This window comes from Callionymus lyra, chromosome 12, assembly GCF_982586985.1.
Source record: "Callionymus lyra chromosome 12, fCalLyr1.hap1.1, whole genome shotgun sequence".
NCBI classification, from domain to species: domain Eukaryota; kingdom Metazoa; phylum Chordata; class Actinopteri; order Syngnathiformes; family Callionymidae; genus Callionymus; species Callionymus lyra.
This window is the reverse complement of record NC_141829.1, coordinates 26,839,697-26,860,166: the sequence shown is the minus strand read 5'-3', so window position 1 is coordinate 26,860,166 and position 20,470 is coordinate 26,839,697. Positions and strand designations below refer to the sequence as shown.

Genomic DNA, 20,470 nt, shown 5'->3' with positions numbered 1-20,470 from the left:
GTGCAGGGTCACAGGGGTCAGGGTGGAACAAAAGTGTGGAGCAGCTCCCAGCTGCCGGGGTAAACGTCATCTCCCCCCAACTGCCCGCCTTTCTTTTCACTGGGAGTGTGCCACTATTCTTCTTCTGTTGACCATTTCATACACACACACTCACACACACACCCGTGGACACACTTTTCCTGACCCTCCCCAGTCATGTCTGGGACTTGGCAGCAGAGGGAAGTCAAATCAGGACACACACAAGCACTTTCAAGTGTTGAAGCTGTTGAATGTATTTGCAATTCTCTGTGTTTATATATCTGTGTTTCCACCTTGTAACAAAGAAACCTTAAAACAAAGAAACATATCATTTTATTTAATAAAATGTAAAAATATGCTTGTATTCTTATCAGTTTAACAAAACAGCTTCACTTTATTATAAAAAGGCTTACACGCATATATAAGGTAAGGTAAGGTAAGGTAAGGTAAAACTTTATTGATCCCTCAGGAGGTCTCCTTCGGGAAATAGTTTTTGTCCAATAGCCAATACATACAGCAATTTATTAATAAAATAACAACAATAACATAAAGAGAAAGAACAAGATGACACAATCTAAGTCTAAAGATAAATATATATATTATATATAGTATATATATATAGTATATATATATATATATATACTATATATATATACCTGCCATACAGTGACACCCGGACATCTGTTCACATACATCAAGGCTTCCCAACACAAGGGCCGGAGACCGGTACAGATATGTAAGACATTTGATAACAGGCAGCACAGAAAGAAAAATATATACATAATAATGCCGTAATTGAACAAGTCCATGTTGCAAAAAATGTCCCTGCTTTATATGATGTCCGAGTTCCGATATTTGGCTACAGGGCGCGCAGGCATTAGGTAGCGCACTTTCTTCCAGAAGCGAGAGTTCGGTTTGCAAGCATTCTTTGACAACTCTGGCCACTTGATAGGTGCACTCTTCTGGATCAGATGCTGCAGGCCAGCGGGGAGGTGTGAGAAACCTTGGGGTCCTGTTTCGCCCAGTTGAACCAAAATGACGCTCATTTCTCTTTGGACTAGTGCTTGGTGGAGCCCCACCTGGCAAAATAAGGGAATTTGGGATCAAACAAGAATAAAATCACAAAATGAGAATATTGTGATTTTTGACACGTAGCACAAACACCACTGAAATGAAAGTCAATAAACCAAGATACTATCATGAGGCTTCTCTAGTGACACAGCAAGAAAGGTTTCTACCTTCACCTAGAGCAGGAGATTTCAATCTTTCAATGTAAAATGTTCTTTTTTAAGCAGGAAATCTGCTCAAGAGCTACAGATGGCCGACTTTGGACACAGTTTCTATTTGGTAAAACAGCCTGAAAGACCAGTCTAGTCACCAAGGGGAAGTTTTAATAGTAAATAAAACTATGATCACTTAAACCCTGAAGTTTAGTTTTACTAAAACAACAAATGTTATCTGGAAAATCATGTTTGTTTGACATAATCAACAAATGGACATCGCAACATATTTACCTACCCAGTAATAAAATTTAACAGCCTTTATGAATAAAAAAGGTTAATGCATGTTTCTAAAAATGCACAATGTATATCCAAATATTCAGATTCCGATTCACTAGAAGAATTCCAATCTCTACCAGTAGAGTTCCGGACTCTGGATTCCAGTCTCAACTGTGACATATATATATATATATCAATATACCTTAGGAGTTCCTTACCTGCCAGTCAAACCCTCCCACTGCAGACTCTTGGGGAGATACCGACTTACACTCAGGGGTGAGAGGAGGTGGCGTCAGGATGACCATAAGCCGGCGACTGCCTGTCATGCGGCGCTCCACCAGTTCCAGATGGTCTGAGGAATTACAAGACAATATGTACAATATAGTAGTTTAGTTAGTTTGCCACTCATCGTTTAACGTCAGTTAGTAAATTGGATCATGCATTATCATGTAACTCTTGACTACAAGAAGATGATCACTTCAGTCAAGTTTACTCAACGAAGAAACCTTTTAACTACATCAACGTAGATGAATCACAAACTTTCTTTTACTTTTTTAAGGCCAGTCTGAGAATAATTGAGTGAAATGTATTGACATCCATGTTAACCTTCCTGGTTCCCTAATTAATCAGTATAGACACACCATGCTATTTACCCAGAGTTTTATCCTGTGTATGTAGCATGTTGGCCTTTTAGCTTGTGCTATATACAAGATAAAAACATGGACTTGTTTAATTTTTTTGGAAACAATTTCTCAAGTCAGGGCTTCAATACACGAGAGACATTAAAGACTAGCTGAATAGACACACTAGACACTTTAAGGTTATTTTTCTACGGATGAATCTGTTTGGGGGCGTCATTTGGACATACATTCCTTAAAAAAGTCGCAGATTACTTTTTATTGAAAAAAAGAAAAAAGATCACCAACCTTAGTTGACATAAGGGTGAGTATCTAATTAGTGAAATTTGAATTTACCATTATAATATGACATCATGGATCAACATTGTATGTGTTCTTTGCTCCCTGTCCCTGATAAATCATTTTTTGTGATAAATATTAAAACAAAGAGTAGAAAATGATCACCATTAATAACAGAATTATATGTATTGTAATTAAACGCTACTGAATAAAGATTTCAAGTTACGCGTCTGAAGGTACTTCAGAAAATGTAAAGTTGCTTGTTAAAGACTGCCCTCTGCTGGAGATCTTTTATACTGGTCAGATCACTTCCACTAAGAACAGCTGTTCATTTAAATTATAAACTCATCAAGTAGTAACTTAAATCAGAAATCCAGTATTGGATTTTGTAGCATTTAGCAACTTTTAGTGGCAAAAACATCAACAGAAAGCAACAGTCGCATCAGAAAAACTGTGATACGTTCAATTCTTTTTGATAAATGTGTTGACAAGCACATGTGCAAGGACCTCTAATAGGGACCCATTCAGGATGCACATATAGTTTGCCAATAAACTTACCTGGCCAGGACCTTGTTGAGGATCTCGGCTTTCATATATTACCACTTAATAAATCTTGTAAAATAAATACCTAATATAATGATAATAATAATAATAATAATAAACTTCCCTCATACTGTGTCAATGTAAGTAAAGTAGTAAGTAACGGTTATTTGTAAAGCGCCTTTCTAGAACAGGGTCACAAATATGTATGTCTAAACCACAAATAAAGAATCACGGATTTGTGACATAATGGATTTTACTGACCTTCCCCGGGGGTGTCGTCCCTACCGTGGATGAAAAGCTTATAGCCACACTTTTCTTCAAGAACAGCGGGTAAATCACAGGAAACAAACTCACTGAGAAGTTTTTCCACAGACTGGTTTTGGCTTTGCAACTGGTAGATGACATAGGCATCATAAACCTTTGACCCTGCAGAAAAGAGAAAAACCTCAAATGTTGTGTTATTATAAATGTTCACAAAATAAATTAATGAGGAGATTATGAGGCAATTAACTACATAATCTCAACACACATTATACACCTTGTTCTTTCTGTGTATGCGGCTGTCATGTTTTGAAGGCCACTAGATGGCACTGTCTGTTCTATTATCTTAAGACTTTTTTACAGCCAGAAGAACGTTGCTAAGTTGCTAGCGTGACCATAGCATTAACACAGAGTAATGAAAAAGTGTTTCATCCAAAGGCTTTTTCAATTCCAACTAAGGTGGTGATATATGGGGCTATTACTGTTGCTAAAGCTTTGTTTTACAAATATGTAACTCAATTTGTAAATGTATAATTCAGAAAAGGTATGCTTGAATCTATAAAAAAAAACGGACAAGTCAAGCATCACAAACTTTGCACAACTTCCAAAAAACAGAAAAACCTGCTCTTGTTGTTCACGATCCGCAAATGTGTATTTGTAAACAAATGCATCAGCTGCGATGACACTATCCCGCCATTAGGGGGCGGAAATGCCTCCGTGCAGCTGAATGGAGTTGACATGTAATAATAATGATGATATAATTGGATTTATATAGCACTTTTTAAACCATAGTTATAAAGTGCTTTACATAAAAGCAAACAACTAAAGTTAAAAACGTACATGGTAAAAAAAAAAATCATTTGTGGCCAGGAAATACTGAGTTGTGGCCACGAGATATTAATCTAGTGTAATGGAAAATTGATTTAAATCTTGTAATTCGTCTATGGTAATTTACCCTGATCACATCATCAGCCAGTTTAGCTCATTGCTACACTATACAGCACTTCCTGGTTCGAGACCTGGCTCGTTCTTGTCATTTTTACGTGATTTTTTAAAATCTTATTGTGATGTAAAGAATATTTAGATTTTAGTCTCATTAACAGTTTTTTTGTTTGTTAAGACACTATTTATATTCTTACATTATTGACACCAGAGAGTTTATTCCGAAGAATATACTCTCCTAATATTACTACCATTTGTTTGACTAGAAGAGAGATATCATCATATTGTATTTGGTTAAAAATCCCAATATTTATAACACCAATGTAAGTAAGTAAGTAAGTAAGTAATATTTATTTATATAGCGCTTTTCGAGACCAGGGTCACAAAGCGCTTAAACAATCAAAACAATACTCAAAAAAGTACAAACTTTAAAGATCAAGATAATACTGAGAACAACACAGGAGTTCGAGAAATTCAAGGAAAAGCCTGAACAAATAGAAACGTCTTAAGATGTTTCTTAAAGGAGTCAGTAGACTCCATCAAGCGCAAAGAGAGAGGAAGATCGTTCCAAAGCTTAGGAGCAACAGCCTGAAAAGATTTCTCTCCTCTGGTCCTGAGCCGTGTGCGTGGAACCATAAGTAGATTCTGATCCACAGACCTCAGAGCCCGAGCTGGGGTATAAGGCTGGATCAGATCAGTGATGTAAGGAGGAGCCTGACCATGAATAGCTCTGAAAGTAAGAACCAGAATTTTAAAGTTGATCCTGAAAGAAACTGGAAGCCAGTGAAGAGTTTAAAGGACCGGAGAGATGTGAGTTCTTCTACTTGAGCGGGTCAGAATTCTCACTGCAGAGTTCTGAATCAACTGCAGACGAGACAGCTCCTTCTTGTTAAGACATGAAAACAAACTGTTACAATAGTCCAGACGAGAAGAAACAAACGCATGGATTACAAGCTCCAGATAATGTTCCGACAACATTTTCCTAAGTTTAGAGATTTTTCTCAGTTGAAGGAAACAGTTTCTGGTCAGTTTTCTGCAATGTCGAACAAGAGACATGTCTTTATCAAATACAACACCCAGGTTTATCAGGCTCAGTTTGACTCAACCCTGGAATCTTATCATCAGGAGCAATCACCAGTGTTTCAGTTTTGTCCACATTTAGCTGTAAAGTGTTTTCACTCAGCCATTGTTTGATTTCTAGCAAACAATTGACTAAGCTGTTCAGCCTCTGGGGCTCAGTTGGATCAAAAGAGCAGTAGAGCTGGATGTCATCAGCAAAAATGTGATAAGAAACATCTGGAAATCTCTGAAGGATTTTACCGAGGGGAATCAAGTACAGCAAAAACAATAAAGGACCCAGAACAGAACCTTGAGGGACTCCACACAACAGATCTGCCGATTCAGACCTCATTTGATTGGCAGATACACTAAAACTGCGCCCAGAAAGGTAAGATGAGAACCATTCTAACACAGACCCAGACAGTCCCACTTCATCCCTCAGTCTTCTCAGCAGGATCTGGTGATCAACTGTGTCAAAGGCTGACGACAGATCCAAGAGAACCAGAGCAGTGAATTTACCAGAGTCAGCCGACATCATGATGTCACTGGACACTTTCAATAAAGCTGTCTCCGTAGAGTGATGTTTACGGAAGCCAGACTGAAACTTCTCATGGATGTCGCTCTGATCCAGGAACAAAGACAGCTGCTCAGACACCACCTTCTCCAAGATCTTGGACAAGAAAGGGAGCTTAGAAATAGGCCTGAAATTACTGAGGTCAGTTGGGTCTAAGCCTGTTTTTTTGAGCAGAGGCTCCACAATGGCATGTTTAAATGCATTGGGAAAAACCCCTGTGGAAAGGGAGAGGTTCACTATATTGGTAACCCAGGGGCCAATTACATCAAATACTAGTGAAGGAGGACCAAGAGGAAGAGAGGGGCTCAGAGAAAGTAGGGGCTCCAAACAAAGGGGGAGAGATTTTCTCTTTGATCAATTTAATTTTGTCAATGAAAAATCTCAACAATGCATTGCTGTCAGCTTCACAGAAGACAGGCGGGATTTGAGGAGCAGGAGACACGAGAGAATTAATCGTGTCAAACAAAACTTTGGGGTTTTTCCTATTTGCTGCTACCAGTTTTCTGATGTAATCAGATCTAGCAGTTTCTACCATCTCATTGTAAGAAGTCATCAGATCCCTGAGGTGAAGTCTATGCACCTCAAGTTTAGTGGACTTCCAGAGACGCTCAGTCTTTCGACAAAGTCTCTTCAGACTCAGGAGATCTTCATTTGTCCAAGGGCACCGTTTTTTCTGAATTTTCAAGTTCGATTTAACAGGTGCCACTTGATCCAGTATTCTCTTATTCTCTTCTTCTGCCTTATGCTGTTCATAGGCTGGAAGTGAACATGGATCTCGTGTTTGCCGAAGATCCTCTTTAGTTTTTCTGATACTCCAGCCACGTAAGGAAGCTTATCGAACCTAAGGACAAAACACCCAGGCACAAACAGAGCAATGTGGTGAATGCTGTCCACTGCCGTGAGGAATGCCAGGACCTGTACATTAGGGAACTAAATGTAACAGGGTGTGTTTTCTTTATCTGCGTTGTGTTCTGTGCAGACTATGGGTATTCAGGACGCAGGTAGTCTTTCCAAATGCTTTTAATTTCTCTGTACAAAACAAGCATATGAATTAGCATGAGCTGCTGAGCTCCTCATACTGGCTCACTCCTCCTTGCAGCTAATGCACGCACTCTTACATTAACAATAGGAAAATAAACATAACACACATGCTATTTAAATACTTGTTTGACAAACTGTCGCAAATTTTAGAACACGAATAAACAACATTTTTACATACACAAAAGCATAACAGAAAAATGGTAAAGTTTTGAGACAAATACAAGAACTTTCTCCGCAGAGCACTCTCAACATACCTCCTCCTTGCAGCTAATGCACGCACTGAGGAGACACGCAGCTCGCGCATGTACAGGTTCAAACACTTAAAGTGACAGTACACATTTATGGACACAATCTAACTATTTAAAATTAACCGACATAAAATGAAAAATAAAAGATAACACAAATAAAATACGATGGATGTTGTTAAATTTCAATATGCAATTTATTACCTGGTTACATAAACAACCGCTTCACAAGCTTATGGCTCAACACAGGAGAGCCACCTCCTCAGGCCAGGACTCAGCTATCAGTTTCTACCACCAGGCCAATCCCCCTGAAGGGGAATGCTTCTCCCGATTAGCCGGATATATACTGGCTCCTAAACCCCAGCTTAATTGGAATTAAAAAAGCCTCTTGGATGTAATACATTTGGGGAATTGGATTTTTTATCTATTTAAAAAAGTTTAAAAACTGACAAAAAATCAACGTGATCCAAAATGGGAAACAAAAATGCCGCAATACCAAAGTTCATGATCCAGAGTTAATTTTTGGACACTACAGCAGAGTTGATTAAGTAACTTTAAAAAGTCTAATCAGAAGTAAATGACAGGAATATAACTGAATACAAGCTGCACCAACCAAGATTAAAATAATCAAAAATATGTTTTACATTGAAAAAAAAAGGGGTCTATATGTTGTTACATGAGAGATTAACACGCAATGTTCTAAAATAATTTCAAGTTTAAACAAAAATACTCTAGACCTTTTTTTTCTTAAATGCTGCAATAAATATGCACCAGCAGTAATTAACCATAGTAAGTAAGTAAGTAAGTGAGTAATTTTTATTTATATAGCGCTTTTCCAGACCAGGGTCACAAAGCACTTAAACAATCAAAAGAATATTCAATAAAGTATATACTTTAAAGGTCAAGATAAAACTGATAACACAACAGGAGTTCCAGAAAATCAAAGAAAAGCCTGAACAAATAAAAACGTCTTAAGATGTTTCTTAAAGGAGTCACTAGATCCATCAAGCGCAAAGAGAGAGGAAGATCGTTCCAAAGCTTAGGAGCAACAGACTTGACTGTTAATATCTGTTGACTTATTATTTTAATTTTTGTTGTAAAATTGTAAAATTAGGTTTAGTTATTTTTTAGTACTAACTTCTAGTAAATATAAATAATCTCCTGCTCAAACCTCTGGCCCATAATAACACTCAAGCTCAGGATTGTCTTGATGGGAAAGGAAGGTCTAACCTCCAACTACTTCAACGTTACAAGTGGTTACAAGTGGTTACAAGTGGACCTTAGTTTCTATCAAAATCAAAATATTTTTAAGCATCAGATTTAAAAGCTGCTGAAGTCGACCGTATCCTCTTGTCCTCAGTCAACTGTAGGATTTAATTGATCCTTTAGCTGCTAAGGACGTAATGACTGCTGTCATCTAGCGGCAGGAAGTTTAATTGCAACACAAAAATGAAAAAAACACTGTGAATACTAGTAATATAAATGTAAATATAATATCAATTTTTTTTTTAACACATTTAATAGAACTGTAAACCATTGACTAGAGTAGGAAATTCCCCACCTGTAAATCGCGAGAGTGGGTTGTGAGCTTTGCCCTGTGGTTAAAAAACGATGACTGTGTAGTGAAATTACGACGGTGGAATGCAGGCCTCACCCAGCCTCCACCCATGGCCAGTGAGCCAAAATGAGTAAGAAACAAGGGTATTTGCTCTGACCAAAACCTTTAAACAGCGATTCCTGAAGTGAATATTCCCCACAGCTCCTATCTTCTTCTCTCTCTCTCTGCACCACTGACCTAGGGCAGTGATTTTCAACCTTTTTTGAGCTGCGGCACATTTTCTACATTTACAAAGTAATACACAGTTAATATGTTTTTTTAATGTATTTATACACTCACTTAGTGTGAAACCTGGGCCTGTTTCAATGAACACAAAGCTCTTGCTCTACAGCTCTCAGTCTCTCTCTGTTTATAAGTTTTTATCGCAGTCAAGCTTGAGAAGCTCAGCCCACACAGATATGTGGTTGAAAACGGGAGCAATGTCAAAATAGCTTTGTTGGCCAGAATGGGGAACTCCTTGGCAACAGATAACCAAAAACTGTCCAAAGGAAGATCAGCAAATTTCAGCTTTAAACTACGATCTTGTTTCAGTTTCCATGAGTTCCTCTTGCTCCTTTAAAGTCATGTCCTTTCCAGCAAAGGATGCTGAGCTGTATGGGTCCCTAACCCAGTCAAGACCTTTTGTGAAGGTTGAATGGAAATAAAATGACAACTTCTCCTCAAGAGTTTTCAAATGTGTGCCAATCACCTGGCAGATTGCAGTAGTGTTGCCATCATGCAGCTTCACGGTGAGTGGGAACATCTCAAGGCACTTTAGCTATCTCTTTGGCCGCGTCAGGGACGAGCATCTCATTTACAATGGCTTTACAAGCTGGCAGTATTAATGTTCCTGCCACAGTGTGGCACTCTTTTGATTTAGCTACGAGATCAGCGACAAGGTTTTAGGGCTCTCTCGTTTACCTTTGTGGTTTTTCACAGAAAATTTGCCTGTTTCTCATTTTTTGTACGTAAGTGTAGAAAATAGTCCGTAGGCTCGTTTTGAACGGAAGGGTATTTCGTGGGAGATGGCGTTTAAGTTTGCTTGGCACCATGGCGCTATTGGACAGCTTCTCACCACACACCAAGCACAGTGGAGTCGGTACCGTTGCATCCCCGGTGAAAGTGAATCCAAATGAAAGATAGCTTTCGCTGTATTGCCTCGAGCTCACCGTCTTTTCTTTTTTCTTTTGTCCACCACTCATATTCATCTGTGTCATAATTTTGTCCAGGCCCCTGTTCGGCATTTCGTCACTTCTTAGGTGACCCGAGAGTGCTATGGTTCCATTTCTTAAAGGGACAGAAGGGACTTGAAAATCACTGACCTAAGGATCCATTCTGCATGTATGTGTGAAATCAACCCTCAGCCCCTCCTTTCTGTATTTCACCTTATCTCCGAGTCAAGCTAAAGCCCCCTCCTTTCACCTGAAGTGTGAGCTCAGCTAACAGCTGCGTAAATCTAAAACTAAAACTCAAACTGTGGTACCTAAACTTTTATTAAAGACTTATACATCAAATGTTCATTTCAGTGTTCACAACAATGCAAACTTTATTCTTTAGGTCTAAACGAATGTAAAATCACGGCTGTGTTACGAACTTCTACCAAACGAGGATTTAAACATTCAAATCTCTGTCCTTAAAATATGGCTTAGCTACCCAATTATTTTTATTATTTTTAAAGGATCGCCTCCGACTGCGAGTTTTTGTATTATAGCCCCGTGCACGGATAATCCGCCCACGGGAACAATAGTGATCAAGTGACGTTACTTGTGCTGGATGTGGTTTATTTGACCTATTTCAATTATTGTGTACAGAGCAGGAACAGAGATTTCATAAGAATCTCACATTGCGGGTAACAGTTGTCGAATAAAACAAATAATTAGATTATTTTCAAACAAACTTTCTAATTGTCAGACTAAAGCGTGCCAATAAATGAATTGTACAAGTTAATCCTTAATTCAAGTGAACTCCAAATTCAATTCCTTGAATTCAAACTTTTGACTATAATTAAGAAATAAATATAAATAGGACTATTTTTAAAACCATTTTTATAGACTAAGAAACTAGTTATTAATTTATTTTTGATCACATCTATAAAACTAAATTGACGATTGAATTAATAAACTATTTAGTAGAACAAACTTAACGATGAGACTAGAGATTAAGATCCTTTGAAGCAAACTTAAATAAAGTGATAATCGTTAAATCTAATAATAATTAACTTGTCTTAAAATTAGTTTTAATCAGAATCTTTAGTAAATCACAAATTTCTAAAGACAAAGATAGTTTGTATACAAAACAAAAACAATACAACTAAAGAAACCTTAAACTTCTCTTCATCTTCAGAATTAGTTACTAAATAAATCCAACTTAAATTGAATAATTACTGTAAGACTAATGGTTACAACAATTTGACCATACCTTAAACTGAATAAGAACACAATTATTTTCATACAATTTAAAAAAAAAAAAGAATATTAAGTAAAACCATAAAGTATAAAACCATATACTTTTATACGAGTTGAAATATTTTACATAGTCAAATCTTCAAATTAGACAAATGTTAATAACATTCTATATAACCAAAGAGTAAATCTAAATAATTGATCTAAGTAAGCATTGATCGATTATTAACTCAAGTAAATACAAGTTGTTAATGCCAATAGCTTACATTTCATTACCTGAGCATCTAAGAACAGATACTTATCTGAAAAAACAATCAACAAATTACTTGATTGACTATACTTACTTGTTTAACACATTGACAAGTCAAATTTATAAATTAAAATTTTAGAAAACTAAATTCAGGTCTAATTATCTGTTAATTTATTCCAAAGTAACTTAACAAAGTACAAAAAAATAAATGAATTACTTAAATAACTATAATCTAAAAAGAGAACCAATTACAATTACAACCAAAGTAACAATTATAATATAATTAACAGGTCATTTTCTCACTTACCATCTTTGGCACTGCCAAGTGGGCAGTAGGGTCTGAGGAAAAGAGTCAGTTCGACCATGAACAATTTGATAATCATGGCTCCAATAACACCGATAAAGAGCATGAAGAGACAACCCCCAACCACTGGAATAATGGTCTCTGCAGAAAACCGGGTGGTCAGACAAGACATTTGAAAAAGGGTGCAGACAAGGGTGTTCCATTTGTGTCAAATACTCACGCCTTGGTTTGAGGTTAAAAACGACAGTGAGAGACTTGTATTTGTGTTGTACAACACACTTGAAATCTGTCTGAAAATCCTTTGAAGAGACCCTTTGTATGTACAGAACTGCAGTGGCGATTGTGTTAGTGGTGCCTGGTTCATTGTCCCTGCAGACAAAAATATTTTTTTAGAATAAAATGCTTTTAAGCTTTACAAACAGTGCTTGTAACACAGCAGTAGTATGGCTAGATAACTAGAGTATTTAGTTAAGGCTTTAATGGTTGACAAATTTGAATTGGAATGTTTTCCAAACTTCTGTCCGTTTTTTTTATTTTTTGTCTGACGATAATTTGTAATTTGCTGACATATGCGGTTTATTTTTTATTTATTTTTTTCGTCACACATTGCACAGTTGCAAAAGAGGGGGAGATGGGCTGGCAAAAATATTACCACAAATATTTTCATGAAGCCAGATGTCATTAATAAAATCCATTGCAATCTGGCAAATGCATTTAACCGAACATTTTTTCACTGACACCAGTGTTCAGTCGTCCTCCTCTATGCACCCTGCGTACCATTGGTCTCCTGCTAGAGCACCTTCTCGAGACACTAAATCAGCTTAAATAGACTTGCACATTATTACATAGAACACGGTTCAAAACATATGAAAAAGGTTATACAGTTATAATCCAGGAATGAAGGTGAGTGTATTTCTCTTTGCTTTGCTGTTCTGAAAATACCTGTGAAGTCACCTAATAATACTGAAACATGTCTACACATTCTCTACTCTAACCTTGCACCTGTATTTGCACGACATGATCAGACTTACGTTGAGACAACTTGGTTGTAGCCTTCAATGTTCTCTATACCACTTCCATCCACTTCCCATCTTGCAACACACTGCTTTACAATGTTGGACCCACAGAAGGCAGAACAGTTAAGTGTTGTGTTGGAACCTTCGAGACACAAGATAAACAGTCAGATTTGATAAGCAAACTATTTTACAGAAGTCATGCTTACTTTGCAAATATAAACAGTTTCGCAGTATGAGGCTTGCCTCCCCTCTTGTTTAGTTATAAAAGAAAAAATATGAACAAACTTAAAAACCGACACAATGATTTTAGAATACATATATTTAATATACAGTATATAAAATATTATATGATATTAGAAATATGTTGAAAACATATAGACACATTTACATATCTGCTTGTTTGCTACTTCGTTAATCCTATATATTTATAATAACTTTTGACCAGACTAGATCTGAATGTCCAGCACCACTGCGGGACTAAACAGTTTGGCAGACTGGTCGGTCAGTTGGAAGTCGCTGCTTCAAACACATCAGCACAGCTTTACTAAGAATCTCGATGATGTCTTTTCTTTGTGTGGCTCTCATACTGAGTTATAGTATTTCAGTTCATAGGCACTAACAAATCATAAAGGTGCAAATGTGACAAACCTATGACAGCAAACTGCTCCTGGTCCAGTGAGAGGAGTTTAATTTCACGACTGGCGTATGGATCTGGGGACAGAGTAAAGGGACACAATTTACAACAATCATTTTGAAATTGCCTAATAGATAATCATTCTAATAAGACTAGTATTTGTGTAAAATTAAATCAACTTGAATTTGTATTATAGAAAAGGTTATAAATTAAAGTCAACTCTTTTTAAAAAACGATATAACTTAAAATATTCGTACGTGATTGCAGCCTAATTACAATGCTCAAAATAAAATATCCTCTGTGGAACAATTCTATAAAAACACTGATCAATCATTTGAAGTTACTTTGATTGATTATTCAGAATCCTTATATAGTGATGTGTCAATGAAACTCAACAGCCATTTCAAAAATTCAAAATGCAGCTTGTTCATATCACTTTCAAGAACAGCTACCCCACCTTTAAGACAAGCCAGAATAATTCTGTCGTTCAAAATTGGTTGTTTTTAATGAATACAATGGTCTTAAATCGTTTAGCATATCCTTCTAATAGAAATATTACCTGAATAGTTAAGCTTCCTCGATCCTGACGTGTTGTACAACCGATGGTTATGTTCCCATGTACACATGCAGGTGAAAACTTCTTCAGAGTGCTTGGAGACATTCTCTAAATATAAACTTTTATTATGTTGACCTTTTAGTAAGTCCATGTTCTGTAGGTGTCATAAAGAAAGAACAGCATGTCAAAATATCCGGCAAAAATGTATTTATTTTCAGGTTATGTGTGCCCCGCCCCCGGCCGACAGCTCCTGTGGGTTACCACGCCATGGCTCAACAGATTAATGTACTCCACTTAAAGTTCAAAAATTCAAATTACATTCACTTTCTATTCACCATTTATGTTGACAAAGAGGAGAATTTTCAGAATTAAATATATTTTAAGATCCAAGCTAAGCGTGAATCTCACACATGCAAACTGTCACCAGTAGTGCTGTGAACTAAGACACCGCCATCTTGTGCAAGATCTCCACAAAGACAGAGCGAGATTCTGTTACAAACAAGCTTAATTTGTTGACTTATTGTCTATAATTTGCAGTTTTTTGTTTCTTCTGTTTGCAGTTCTTCAAGATTATGTCATGAAGAATGCTCAATGCTCACTACTTCAATAAATTACAGTAAATGCCTGTTTGTTTGCTGCAATTCAATCTTCCTTTTTAGAATTACTTTTGGTCTATGACTCTGGGAACAAGATGATATAAAAATAACAGTACATTTTTAATGGTATTCTTAAGGGGCCTTTCACAGCACTCATTAAAAGCTACATTAAAGAACGATAGTGAGAATGAATGTCAGAAAAAGTTCAGAAAAATACAATGAGTTGAAAAGTACATTTTAAAAGAGGAAATTAAAAAACATGAATTAAAGTGGATAAGCTAGTTTAAAAGTGGCTTTTTAGGTGAGCTTGAGACAGAACCTTTTTCAGGTATACTCACCACAGCTTGTGGACTGAAGTGTATTTTGTGAGTACGTAATACGTAGAAAGTGTTTACTAACAAGGATTAAAGGATTGAACTCATCAAGTAAAATGTGTCATTTTAAATGACACATGTGAGACAGAATGGCGTCATCAGTTTATCTTGGTACAAATGTTTAGAAGTTTCCTCGGTTGGAAATAAACAGGAACTCGTCAGGAGTTCTATGTTGGCCATATCAAGATAATTGTGGTTCTTGCTGTATCTACAGTACCAACACAGAACCGCAGAAAGTAACAGGGAGATAAATACCTTGTACCAGGTAATCTTTCCATCTGCAACATTGCATGTCTCTTGCACAGGATCTGGACAAGAAATTCCTGTGCTTTGGGCCGAGCTGACAACACTACCATAAAGAATCGGATTCTTTAGTCTAAAACTTTCATTGTAAACTGTAACATTTAAATCAGTAGTGAAACACTCTTTCTGTGATTTATTGTACCTGGAAAGAGTGATGACAGAATTTAAGAGTTTAAATCAACATTTACACATAATTATGAATGTGTCAAATGTCAATGCTGTTACTCACTCAGCAGTGTATATAGCAGCATCATCAGTTGTGACGTTTAGTAAGTAGATGGCGAAACCGTGAGCATGAATCCTCTTCTTTTCATCTGAGGAGATGACCTGTTTGCTTCTGGACCATGTGAACCTATCTTCGCTAGTGTCTTCATTCCCAAATTCAGAAAAGAAGTAAAATGCTTCTCCCTCTAGAAGTCTTCTTTGTGTAGTTGCCGATACACTACACTTTTCTTTTCCTGTGTGGAAAGGATGAGATACATGCACATTTAAAAAATATTTGATGGACAATTATGAATGATTCACATAATGATGCATATCTGTTGAGTCTCAGACAGGAGCCTGAGTTTAGAGCCTCTGTGTCATTTGAGGGTGTTCAAAAAGTTTAAAAGTTGTTATCAAAGTAGTCCTAATATTAAGTACTATATGCAGCAAGACTCAAACGGAGGATGACAGTTTTGTAAAGGATTTATTAAAACAACTTTAGTGATGATTACGTTTATTTGGACACTACCTGAAACCTTTGCCATAGCAGTCAATGCTGTGATGCAGGCGACAAGCTGGATGCAATTCATGACCTTAACAAAACAGAATGTTAAAAAAGATACTGTGCTTATCTTCATTGACAAAGAAAACACAAACAGGACTTGATTTAACACAGTGTGAAATAAGACCCGACATTAAAAATTGAAAGATTAATAATCAGATCATTAATTACCTTAGGTTTATTTTCCACATTCAAATACACGATTGTGTCACATGACAATATTGATATATTGTTTCAAAAAGTAATTTATTGTTCTTAAAAAGGCAGTCCTAGTCATCTATAAATCACGGTTTAATCATTAGAGAATACAAATAAGACATCTGCTCTATATGCAGTACTGTAAATTAACACATCGAAAAACATGTTATATTAGTATTATATAATTTACCAAACCAATAATGTCCACCTTAGGATGCTGGGGTTGGAACTGCCAGGCAAGAGGTTCTAGAGGAAGACCAAAGAGGTTTATGGATGTAGTGAAAGAGGACATGTAGTTGGTTGGTGTGAGAGAGGGGGATACAGAGAACAGGGTTAGATGGAGGAGATTGATTCGCTATGGTGACCCCAGAAATTGTAAAAACCAATATGCTTTATAATAATCCAAAAATTTTACGGATCTTAAAACAGTCAACACCTCAAGTTGTAAAAACTTTCATTCAAGATGATTTTTAAATATTTCCATTCACTATTCAACTGTTCTGTATATTAGTATTTATCATTGAATAATACCTAAGAGGTTTGACAGAAATGTAAATTACTCGCCACCACTTTGAATGCCCACTTGAACACACTTCATGGCAGCTAATAGGTCGAAGTTCAACTCACTGATGAAATAGTTAGCACTTACATATTTGGCTCAGTTTTTTCTTATCTTTCTTGACACCTGATAAGTAAAGATTAAATTTAAAATTAACCAAGCGAAGCAAAAATTGTGCTACTTTCGAAAACGAAAAACATAAATGTGATAAAGTGTAGCTGGAACTGAGTTGGTGGATTTATCTGATCTTTAAAAAAAAAAAAAACAGAAAAGGAAGTCACTCTCTTTACTTGTGGACACAGTACATTAAGTGTCAAATTATAACAAAGAAATGAACAGACACAAGCCAAGTAGGCAGAACCAGACTCAGTGTGAACATACTTCTGTTGTCACCGGTTGCCAGGGAGCAGAGAGACTCGACAACCCACGCTTTCTAGGACAGAGGAATGCCGGGAAATGTGATTTTCCTCAGAAAGGTAAATAGAGCCTTTGCGTAAGTGGCAATTGGAGCTTGAGTCTGAACTTCCTTACCTCTACACCTCCCTTGTCCTCCCTCTCATCTACTGCTATAAATTATGTAAGGGGGCATAAAATATACTTCTATAGTCCCCTCTTGTCATTGTCTTCCAAAATATCTTGTTCATTACAGATGTAAGTCCGAAACCTCAGGGACCATTCACAAGACGACTCAGAAATTCCAGCAAAAGAGGAATGGGTTTACTTTTGTATCAAGTTAATAGTTATATAGGTATATATAAGGACTTTCACAAAACATCTGAATACTTAATTTGATCAGCAAATAATGTCATCTCATTTTTTGGATGATTAGAAAAAATATGAAATATATAAAAGTATTAGACAGACTAAATAGCTTTCTTAAAAGACAAAAAGCTGCATGTATGAATTAAGTCATTGGGGATAATCAAACATATTGTCCAGTGAATGTTAATTCAGAAAAAAAGTGACTCATACCTCTTCAGCTCTAGTGGATCCAGTGATTCTGTCAGTGTCTCTCTCGAGAGCTCAAGGGGTAGGGAGTGCCGTCTCATGCAGTGAATTTGTTTCCTCCTACCTTCCTGTTTAACCCTATCATGCACCACAGTGTTTTTAACTGTTCTTATTCTAGTGACATCTTTATGTTCTTGTAAAGCACTTTGAATCAACTTATGTTGTTCATAAAGTGCTTTAGAAATGAAGTTGAGTTTAGGTGAGAGTTGAGTTACCCACAATGGTGCTTTTTTATCTTTTTTTTTTTATTTTCTTATTAGATAAACATGACCCGTCTTGACAATAACTTAAAATCATAAATTGAAAATGTCATTGAAACAGGAAGACAAATGACAGATGTTGTTGTGAATGCGAAATTTGGTGAGTTTGGATTTAAAATGGTCAAAATATGTTCTACATTTTATGGTTGTTGTGCTGCTTCTTGGTGAAATGCTGGTGTTTTTGGTCTTACATCAGACACCCTCACCCGGGCGACCTAGCCAAGGGGGCAGGGGCTTATCGCCGGTGTAGGTACAATTTTGTTCCCCCCTACAATATCGGTGACCCCACTTCCTACGTGATGACGTCACACGCTGCATATGCGAACGTCTCTTTAAAATATTTTTTATGGGTTAAAGAAACGTCAACAGAACGTTTACATGATACTTTTTACCACACATAAAACATTTATATTGACAAAAAGACGACCTTCGTCAACATAATCACTTTCCGTTCTTTCATTTCCTGGTCTGGCGATATATTGACTTCGACCCAAACGGAAGTGCCCGCGCTACATGTGACGAAGCCGCTGATTGGCTGAAACTGTTTTACTACGAATAACGGCACGCACACTGTTCATGCAATACAAATATTCGAGTTCCGAAATAATTCGCTTTTCATGACAAACAAACAATGTTAGAATATTCCCCTTTCTATAACTCATTCTACCTGTCTGTAGTTTGGATCATAAACACCTCATTAATTATTTAGTTTTCATTTCGATTTTTTTTCCCCGATTTAAATCAATTATTAAATGTACATAAGTGAATTATTTCGGAACTCGAATGTTCTTATTCCATTGTACAGTTGTGCGTTATTATTAGTAAAACAGCTTGAGCCAATCAGCGGCTTCGTCACATGTAGCGCGGGCGCTTCCGTTGGTGTCGAAGTCACGTGTATCAGGTATCGCCAGACCAGCAAATGAAAGAACGGAAAGTGTTTATGTTGACGAAGATCATCTCTTTGTCAATATAAATGTTTTATGTGGAGCTTCCGGTGATGCCATGACACAGGCAAAAGCGTAGAAGTTCAGCTCCGTCGTTAAAACCAAGAAACTAAACTGAATTTACTCGGAAAAAAAGACAAGAACAACATGGCAACCTCATCCAAAGGAAAGGGAACGAGTCGACAAGACAAATTGGACAAGAAATGGAAAATAACAGATGATGTCGCTGACGAGCCGGAGTCGAGGCTAATGGCGGAGCTAACGAGCCTCCGTAAAGAGAACACGGAAGGCCATAGTCACACCAGACAGACTGACTAAACTGGAGACTTCACTTCAAGAACTCAAGCAAGGTATCAAGCAGCTGGAGGAGCGACAACAGAAACAGAAAACAGAATAAGTTGTGCCGAAGAGACACAGAAGCTACACGGACGAACCCTTCATTATCTTCTGCAACGGGAAGCTAGCCTGACAGCCCGGAATGAGGACTTGGAAAATAGGTTGCGACGCAACAATCTGCGGATATATCAAGTTCCAGAAGGGGCTGAGGGTGATAACATGAAGAGTTTTCTGCAACAAATGTTGAAGTCGACCATCCATCAACTACCAGCGGACATTAACTTTCAACTGGAGAGAGCGCATCGAGCGACATTTGCCAAGCCGAGCGACCCTGACGCTGCACCGAGATCGATAGTGGTGAGGTTTCTGGACTTCTCTACCAAAGAAGTTGTTATCAAACATACTTGGAGTCAAAGACGAGTCCTGTACAACAACAAGCCGATCTTTTTTGACCACGATTATTCGCCGGAGGTGCAGCAAAGGCGAGCTCAGGTGCGAGCGGTGATCAAACAGCTGAAGCTCAAGAACATCACAGCCAGGTGCATCTACCCCGCACAGCTCAAGATGTCAACGGAGAAAGGCGAGAAAGTTTTCCCTTCACTCGCCGATGCCGTCCCAGCGCTGCGTGAACTTGACATTCAGGTGCGAGAAGATGAACGGGACCGGGTGGAGCGGGAGCCGAGCGGCGGCGATACGTGGAGCAGAGCCGGGAGGAGACAAGAGCGCGGCCCGCGGTGCTGACGAGCACGGATGTTAAAGCCTTGTTCCAGGAGCCCGAGTGATCACTCTTTCCTCACAATGGATATGCCGAGTTTCAAAAACTTTTAGAGTTCACTGTGATATAGTTAGGTTGACTTTTACGTTTATATTTTTCACTTTTGACGGAGCTTAACGACGACTCTGAAAGCGAGTTCTTTCCTCATGCGCAGCGACTCCTTAGTTCGCCTGACAACAGCTGCAGACTCACACTGGGTGTGTGAACCCCGGGAGGAACTGTCGCCATCCTCTGCCCAGGACTCATCGGGCAACTGGCTCATCAGGTTCGAAAATGTAATAGCTGCATAAGACAACTAAGGGACCAGTCGGGTATGTGGAAGTTATTTTTGAATCTTGTTTATATAGTTTTTGTGTGTGTTTTGTTCTACCTTGAGACCGTGTTGAAACTTCATTATTATCTTGGGTTTCTGTTCGAGTTCAGCGATGGAAGATTTCGGGAAATGTTTACGATGTGGAGGGTTTTTGAGAGGAAGGGAATGACTAGTTTACTT

The 20,470-nt window shown here is 37.6% G+C and overlaps 1 protein-coding gene across 3 annotated transcripts; it reads right to left on the bottom strand.

Moving 5' to 3' along the window:
• Nucleotides 1–381: 381 nt before the first annotated feature.
• Nucleotides 382–17,649, bottom strand: LOC148068823 (interleukin-1 receptor-like 1). Of its 3 annotated transcripts, none has more exons than XM_087804854.1 (13): nt 17,627–17,649; nt 16,286–16,341; nt 15,865–15,928; nt 15,361–15,589; nt 15,084–15,273; nt 13,862–14,012; nt 13,317–13,379; nt 12,684–12,810; nt 11,873–12,021; nt 11,656–11,793; nt 3,239–3,403; nt 1,736–1,869; nt 382–1,097 (listed from the first exon to the last, which is right to left on the bottom strand). In XM_087804854.1, the coding sequence occupies exons 3-13, from the start codon at nt 15,923–15,925 to the stop codon at nt 849–851; spliced, it is 1,656 nt and encodes a 551-aa protein (XP_087660980.1). In that variant the 5' UTR covers nt 15,926–15,928; nt 16,286–16,341; nt 17,627–17,649; the 3' UTR covers nt 382–848. The 3 variants fall into 3 exon arrangements, with proteins under 3 accessions (XP_087660980.1, XP_087660979.1, XP_087660978.1); XM_087804853.1 differs by lacking the exon at nt 17,627–17,649 and adding an exon at nt 17,036–17,620; XM_087804852.1 differs by lacking the exon at nt 17,627–17,649 and having other exon boundaries at nt 16,286–17,027.
• Nucleotides 17,650–20,470: the final 2,821 nt, after the last annotated feature.